This window comes from Monodelphis domestica, chromosome 4 (genome assembly GCF_027887165.1).
Source record: "Monodelphis domestica isolate mMonDom1 chromosome 4, mMonDom1.pri, whole genome shotgun sequence".
Classification (NCBI taxonomy): domain Eukaryota; kingdom Metazoa; phylum Chordata; class Mammalia; order Didelphimorphia; family Didelphidae; genus Monodelphis; species Monodelphis domestica.
Window position 1 is genome coordinate 425,238,540 of NC_077230.1, and position 8,342 is coordinate 425,246,881.

Consider the following 8,342-nt stretch of genomic DNA (forward strand, 5'->3'; position numbering starts at 1 on the left):
TTCTCATGTTCCTCCTCCTACACAAAACCAAATTCCAGCCCAAAGGAAATCTCATCCTTCTAAAGAAACTCATCTTAGTCAAACTGACCCACAGGTACCAAATTCAATTAGAGGCCTGTTTCCTCTAAGAGAAGTACCTGAAATAGGATGGAATGGGGATGTGGTAACTTTAAGGCACAATATACCATTTACTCCCCAATAAATGAATGAATTTACATAAAATATCCCCACATATGAACAAAATCCCTTTCTAGTAACAAAAAAGATGACAGACATATTTTTTCAGTATAATCCATTTTACAAGGACATTGAAAACTTGCTACAGGCTTCTTTTAACTGAACGTGAGAAAAATAAAACAATTGTTCATGTCAACAAAACCTGGGGGTACAATGCAGCACATTGGCCATCTCAGGATCCCAAATGGGACTATAACGAGTCTGAGGATCTTTTACAACTACACTGTTGTATAGAGTTCATCTTAACAGAAATGAGAGAGTATGCAGACAGTACAGATAAGTGGACAGAATTTGAAAAAAATTAAGAAAAAAAATAAGAAAAAAAAGAAAAAAACCCAGCTATATTCTATCTAAATTAAGGAGAGAGGAAACACCCTCCAGATTCATGGAGAGAATAATTGAGTTTGAGGTAGATACCTGGATTTTGACCTATCTAAAGAAAACTGCATAAGACAAGTTAGAAGGCACATTGTCAATAACTCTTGAAAAGTAATTAGGGATTATTTTAGAACACATTGCCCAAGATGGCCAGAGATGGAAATTGCGGAAAATAGCTCTATATATTTCAAAGGGAAACAAAGAAAAGGAGGAAGAAAATAATAATATCATGGAGGAAATAAGGAAAGAATTGAGATGTTTAAAAAATAAGAAGGCTAAAATGGAAAGTGGGCATGATACTCAACCAATGACAGGTGCCCCTCTCCAGGAATCGAATTATCAATCTGTTACCTGCCAATTCTATGAGAAGGGCCACAAAATGATAGAGTGTAGAAATTTACTCAAGATTATCAGAAGAAATAATGCAGTTTAAGAACAACTACGATGTGAAAATTATAGAAATAACTATAATAATGATAATGGAAACCACAGCTTTAGGAATGATAACTATAGGAATAGATATTGGGAAAATGATAACTCAAATCATATGACTCCACAACAATATGAATTAAGTGGTGCTTGTCCAAACAATACTTGAAGTGCTTATGCCCCTCGGGAGTTGCCCTTTATGGGGGTACCCAGGGAACTTCCCAAATACTATGAAGGTATCCGGGGTGGTGGGGCTGGGGCACAGGAATCAGAGGATATAACCTTTGATTTTCCAGACCCTGATTCATGACCTACTACCCACTGTCCCTATTCACTGCCCCCCTATACTAATGAACCCCATGTTACCTTAAAGGAGGATAACACCTATTATGATTGTCTTTTAGACACTGGAGCTTCCAGGGATGTATTAAAGAGTATACCTGATTTACATTGTTATTCTGTTGGCTCAGAGAATTAATGGGAGTGTCAGGAATACCCCAAAGGGTTAAAAAACATTCCCCTAGAATGGTGTCTATAGGACCCCTAGAGGTACAACATTCCTTCTTTTTGATGCCTGACTCCCCTTTAGATTTGCTGGGGAGGGACCTTCTATGCAAACTCAGAGCCACAATAACTTGCTCCCCAGATGGTTCCTTATCATTGGAAGTACCTGAGGAATCTTTAAATTTACTCCCTGTAATTCTCTCAGAGAGTCAGGAGGAGAAAGAGTATCCCACCTTTGTAATACCTGCAGATATACCAGAGTCTCTTTGGGCCACATCTTCTTCCGATGTAGGCTTACTTCAGTCAGGTATTCCTGTGCAGATAAAAACTAAATCTAGGCCACCTCCTTCCATTCTTCAGTATCCCCTCTCAAAAGAGGCAATTGAGGGTTTTACCCCAGTAATTAACTCATTAATTCATCAGGCAATAATAATCCCTTGTAAATCTGAATACAACACACCCCATCCTGCCCATTAAAAAACCAAAAAGGATGCCCAATGGCAAGCACCTCTATAGATTCCTACAGAATTTGAGGGTCTGTGAACAACCACATTATAAAGAGACACTCCAAAGTTTTTAACATACATATGATTTTTTTCTATTCCTAGCACAGCTACATCCTTTACCATAGTAGACTTGTGCTCAGCCTTCTTTTCCATACCCATACATGAGGACTCCAGGCATATCTTTGCCCTCACCTGGAATGGCTCTCAATATACCTGGAGTCATCTGCCATAGGGTTATGTGGAACACCCGAGTTTATTTGCACAAATTTTGAGCCAAGACACAGATAATATAACATTTAAAAATAGCAAATTAATCAAATACATAGATGATCTACTCTTGGCTTCAACAGACACAGAAGCATGTCAGGAAGATAGTAAACACCTTCTTTTGGAATTGCACAAAAGAGGACATGAGATCTCAAACGGTAAAGTTCAGTGGTGTCTCCCTAAAGTAGAATATTTGGGGTTCATCCTGACTGCGGGTGCCTGCTCAATTTCTCCCAAATGAATTGAGAGTATTCAAAATTTAAGCACTCCTACCACTAAGACACAGTTGAGAGCAATTTTAGGAGAAACAGGTTTTTGTAGACAATCAATTCCTCACCATGGGTAAATTACTAAACCCCTTATAGCACTAACAAGGGATGCAGTCCCTGAACCCCTCAAATTAGAGTGAGAAAACCTGTCAGCTCTATCAGAGCTAAAAGAGGTTATCCTGTCTTCCCCTGCTCTAGGCATCCCAAATTACAACAAGCTATTTACTTTGTATGTACATGAGTGAAGAGGGGTAGCTTCAGGTGTTTTCACTCAGACTTTGGGACCTTCTCAGTGCCCAATTTCTTATCATTCTGTCAAATTGGACCCAGTAGCATCAGGAGCACTACCATGTCTTAGAGGAGTAGCTGCTACAGCCTTACTAGTGACAAAAACTGTTGATCTAGTATTGGAATGCCCATTAACAACTATGTTCCCACATGAGGTAGAAACATTGTTGCTAAAGCATAGAACACAGGCATTCTTGGATCAGCGAATTTCAAGGTATGAAATAACTTTGTTAAATAGAAAAAAAGGTTATCTTGAAATGCTGTACAACTCTTAACCTTGCCACCTTGTTTCCAGATTTACCAAGTTCAGGAGCACCATTACACAGTTGTGAAACATTAGTGTCCATGGCAGAAAAGCCTCGAGATAATCTCTTGGATACTCCCTTAGACAACCCAGATCTGGTCTTATTTACTGATGGTTACTCTTTTATGATGGATGGCATATGCTATACTAGAGCTGCTGTAGTCACAGAATTTGCCACTGAGTGATCAGCTTCACTGCCCTCTAAAATTAGCGCTCAAGGGGCAGAACTCATAGCTCTGAAGCACACTTGTATAATTGCCAAGGATAAAAAGGCAACAATTTATATGGATTCTAGCTATGCTTTTGGCATTTGTCACTCAGTTGGGATGCTATGGCTCCAGAGAGGATTTTTAACCTCAGCTGGAAATCTATAGCTAATGCAGAAATTATTAATGAAGTTCTTTCTGTTCTCCAGCTGCCTGAAGCTCTATCTGTAGTTCATTGCTCTGCCCATACAGGTGGCACTGACCTTGTCTCTAGGGGAAATGATTGAGCAGATGATGCAGCAAAGCTAGCCGTCATAGAAGGGCCTGAATTAATTTTAACATTAACAACCTCTGATGACTTAAGTTTATCACTTTCCTATAATGAAAAGGAATTGGAAAAATGGAAGAAAAATTTCAAAGCAAAACAGATTGAGTATTGGTGTCATCTGAAGGAAAAGCCCTGCTCCCTAGAAGTTTCTCTCACCAAATTTGCCAATCTATTCATAGAAATGGCCACTTTGGCACCCAGGGCATTGTGGACTCTGTTAAGAGAGTATGGATAATCCCTGGTATAACTATTATAGCCTCTAAAGTGTGTACAGCCTGCTCTACCTGCCAAGCATATAACCAACATGCATTTTGTTGCAAAGCCTTTGGTTGGCGTCCTCTGGCTTACACAGCTTTTGAGCACCTACAGATAGATTTCATAACAATAGTAAAGGCTGGACATTATAAATTTTGTCTAGTCATAGTAGATCACCTGACCAGATGGCCAGAAGCATTTCCTGCAACCTGAGACAGTGGTTTTTGTTGCTAAGGTGCTTTTAAAAGAAATTATTCCTCACTTTGGCCTGCCAGCACATATTGATTCAGATAGAGGATGTCATTTTATTGATTCTCTCCTAAATCAAATATATTCTTGCTTGGGAATAATCCCCAAATTCCATGTTCCATATCATCCCCAGAACTCAGGCCAAGTTTAAAGAATGAACAAAGAACTTAGGCCCATGATTAGCAAATTATGCACTTAAACACATTTAAATTGACTTGAAATTCTCCCTCTGGCCCTATTTTATCATAGAAGCAGGCCTAGAGGAGACGTACATGTCTCATCATTTGAGATGCTTTTTGGACATCCACATATACAGGCTAAGCCTTTCTCCCCGGCATATACATCACTATTAGGGGGAGATACTACTATTGCTTCCTATATACAGGAATTACAGCACAAACTGCATGAACTCCATGAATCTAGAGCTGCAGTACAAGCCGGACCACTAGACTTTTCACTTCATGACCTGAACCTAGGAGACAAGGTTTATATTAAGAATTTCAAGCATACTGGAGCAATTCAGCCTTCCTGATAAGGGCCATTCCAAATATTGTTAACTATTCCAACATCTATAAAGATTGGAGAGAAGGCCTCTTAGATTCATTGTTCACATGTAGAGAAAGAATCTTCTGTTGAGACTGATTGACTGTATCCTATCACATGCATTGGAGATAATAATCCATTGACAAGTGGATACTGTTTTCAGGAACACATTGAATTCCTGATTTTCCCCCCTTATTTATATTATTGCTTTCCTTTTATTTTGATTACAATATTTGAATTTTTCCCCTTTTCTCATTTCTTGTACTTAAGGTACATACAATCAATATTAATTTTATTCTACAATAATATAAGTTTAATGCATATGTACATGTATACTTGCTATAATATTAATACATACCCAAACAGCTTTAGACTATGTGAACCTGCCACTTATTGATAATTGTTATGGGACTGTGATTAATGTTTGTGTCTGATTCTAGGAAACAGGATCAAAAAGGTGCACAGACTTAACCTGAATAGTGCCAAAAGAGCACACAGGTCAAAAGAAAGAAAGAAAGAAAGAAAGAAAGAAAGAAAGAAAGAAAGAAAGAAAGAAAGAAAGAAAGAAAGAAAGAAAGAAAGAAAGAAAGAAAGAAAGAAAGAAAGAAAGAAAGAAAGAAAGAAAGAAAGAAAGAAAGAAAGAAAGAAAGAAAGAAAGAAAGAAAGAAAGAAAGAAAGAAAGAAAGAAAGAAAGAAAGAAAGAAACCAATCCAGATAGGATTGATGAACTTCCAATCCAATGCAAAGGACTTGAACCTAGTGTGAGACTCAAGCTTGACATATGTTAAGATAGGCCTTCCTTCTATCCACACTCTTTGTGAAAATACTTACTGATAAGTGCCAAAGTTTGACAATCATCGTGGCTCCCTCTATTCCTGATAATGAAGGAAAAATCAGATGAGGGAATGACACTTCCCTATCAAAATATAATTCTAGTTACTTTTCTTCTTATAGTATGGCAACTTCCTGTAGTCTTGGCTACAAATGGGTAAGTGAAATATTACTGCACTCTGTCCTACAGACTTGTGGGATAGAAATTACTTTAAATTATACCTATACAAGGGCCTATTATTTTTTCCTTTGTATTTTTGTTTTTTTTTCAATTCTTTTAATATTTGACTCATATACCCCCATAACTCAACCATGTATCCTGTGTTGAAGTGGATGTTTTTTAACACCCACTTCATGGGGGATTGTATTTCAATAAAAATCCAAGATTTTGAAATTTTTTTTTTCAAGAAAGATCTTCAAGGAAGATGCTTGCTAACTCCTAAATCCAGAGAATAAACTTTTGCATAAAGATGCCAGAAAACCTACACTACATCATAAAGATCAAGAATGAACTTTGGGTGTTGTTGATTGAACTGAAGTTTGATTGAACATTCATTGTAAATGTACACTTTTATGCCAAAGGGACTGCCCCTAATTTAGTTTTTTTTTTTTCAATGTGCCTAGCAAAACATTGGTTTTGCTTTCTCTCTTTTCTATTCCTCCCTAACTATTGTAATTTCCTCTTAGAAATTGAATATTGTATACATCTGTAGTTGAAAGCTCTTTAGGACTACAAGATGATTATGTTAAATGATCAATGGGGAGACTGGTCTCCCAAATGATCATCAGAGGGGATTGTGAATTTTAAAACTACTCCACCCTACTCAGACTGTACTTTAGAAGATTTGATTTAACTATTTCCCGATTTTTAACAATGGAGATATTTGGTCTAACAGAATCAGATCTTGGGAACTCTATATTGCTCCACCCTACTTAGTTTAACAAGGTCAGGAATGTCTGCACTCATACTCAAGGATTAAGTATCTAAGAAGATGGCCTTCAATAGACATGTGCAGAAACATCTGACGGACCCTTGGGCTGTCCTAAATCAAGCTAAGCTATCATTGGTGCAGATGAGATGCAGGAAAATGACATAAAATCATCTATATAGGGCATGTCACTTCCTCTCTTTGCTCTCTTTCCCTGGAGAGGCGACTCTGGCTGGCAGTGTGCTAAGCATTCTGACATCTTGGCATGGTGGCAGTTATTTGTCTGGGTTTTGGTGGTGAGTTTGCCCTTGAGCTGATTCATGTTCAGGCATCTTGGCTGAGCCCTCTTGGAGTTCAGGCTGATTCCTTCCTCCTTTACTCTCCAAACCCTTACCTTCCTAGAGTCTCTGGTCTTTCTCCTGGCACAAGTCAGGTGGGAGAAATCCTACAACCTTTCCTTCTTTTTTCTTCCTCCTCCTCCTACTCCACCTTCTCCTCCTCCTCCTCCTCCTTTTTTAAACCTTTACCTTCTGTCTTGGAATCAATACTGTGCATTGGCTCCAAGGCAGAAGCGTGGAGAGGGCTAGGCAATGGGGTCAAGTGACTTGCCCAGGGTCACACAGCTGGGAAGTGTCTGAGAGACCTGATTTGAACCTAGGACATCCTTTCTCTAGGTCTGGCTCTCAATCCACTGAGTCACCCAGCTGCCCCCATTCTTCCTTCTTCTTAATTTCTTTCCACTATATTAATTAAATAACCATAAATTTCCAGCTCACTTTGGTATTTTAATATATTTTTATATTTGATATATCCATGGCAACCAAATAATTAATATAGTTTAGGTCACAACGCTAAAATTATCCTTTACAGTACCTGCCATGTAAAAAAGACTTTCTCCACATAGAATCCTTTTATACACAGAGCAAAAGATTATTCATTTTCCCAGATGAAGAAACTGAGGCTGTGAAAGGAGCAGGCACACTTACTACATAGATAGTAGACAGAAAAGGAAGGATTCTATGCTAGTTTTGTGATTCTGAGCTCAGGGCTCTTTCTACCACAACACATTGTGCCATGCGACCAGGAGGGCAGAATGTCACTTATCTCTATTTCTCTCATGCCAAGGAAAGAAAGTGCCAAACAAAAGGTTGGGGGCCCAATTCGGCTACTCACCATAGATTATAACATTCTTGGTTGCGGAGTGTGTCAAGCCAGTCAATGAGTTGGCTGCATTACAGGTATAAGTTCCAGAAAGAGTCATGGATGCAATAAATGAAAATGTGGCTGAGTTGCTGACTGGTTGTCCATTGTGCAACCAAGTGAATTGGACTGGTGGATTAGAAACAGCAGAACAGCTCAAGGTAATATTTGCTCCAATAGGGTACTCATCTACTGAATGGGCAATCGTGGCAATATCTGGGCCATCTGAAGGAAAGAGAAGTTTTACATATTGAGATTATGGAAGAAAGAAGGGGCATCTTCTAGTCTGTAACATATCACCAGGGACTACTGTGTCTCCCTGATCCTCCATTGAGCTGGGAAATTCACAACTTGTCCTCTACTTTTCAAGTTTGGATCTGTACTTAGAAGACCTTAGAGCAGAAGTTCCCAAACTATGGCCCACAGGCCACATGTGGTCCCTGAGCCCATGTATCTAGCCCCCACCTCACTTGCATAAGGGGTGCCTCATTCCTTGGTGTTTAGTAAAAGGAGCACTGTATGTGGAGGTGCTTCAAAGCGAGGCATCACTCATTTACAATAATACGTCGAGTGACAAAATCCTTTGCATGGCACCTTCAAGCCAGGTACCAAGCAAAGG

General features: G+C 38.9%; 2 protein-coding genes across 2 annotated transcripts in view; both read right to left on the bottom strand.

The window, feature by feature from the left end:
• Nucleotides 1-8,182, bottom strand: part of LOC107652289 (carcinoembryonic antigen-related cell adhesion molecule 5-like) — a 135,080-nt gene extending 126,898 nt beyond the window's left edge. The window contains exon 1 of the mRNA XM_056825347.1: nt 7,697-8,182. Coding sequence (XP_056681325.1) covers nt 7,697-7,784 — 88 coding nt within the window. The 5' untranslated portion in view covers nt 7,785-8,182. The remainder of the gene's footprint in view (nt 1-7,696) is intronic.
• LOC103092368 (uncharacterized) overlaps nt 1-8,342 on the bottom strand; it is a 1,666,349-nt gene that overhangs the window by 944,400 nt on the left and 713,607 nt on the right. The window lies entirely within an intron of this gene.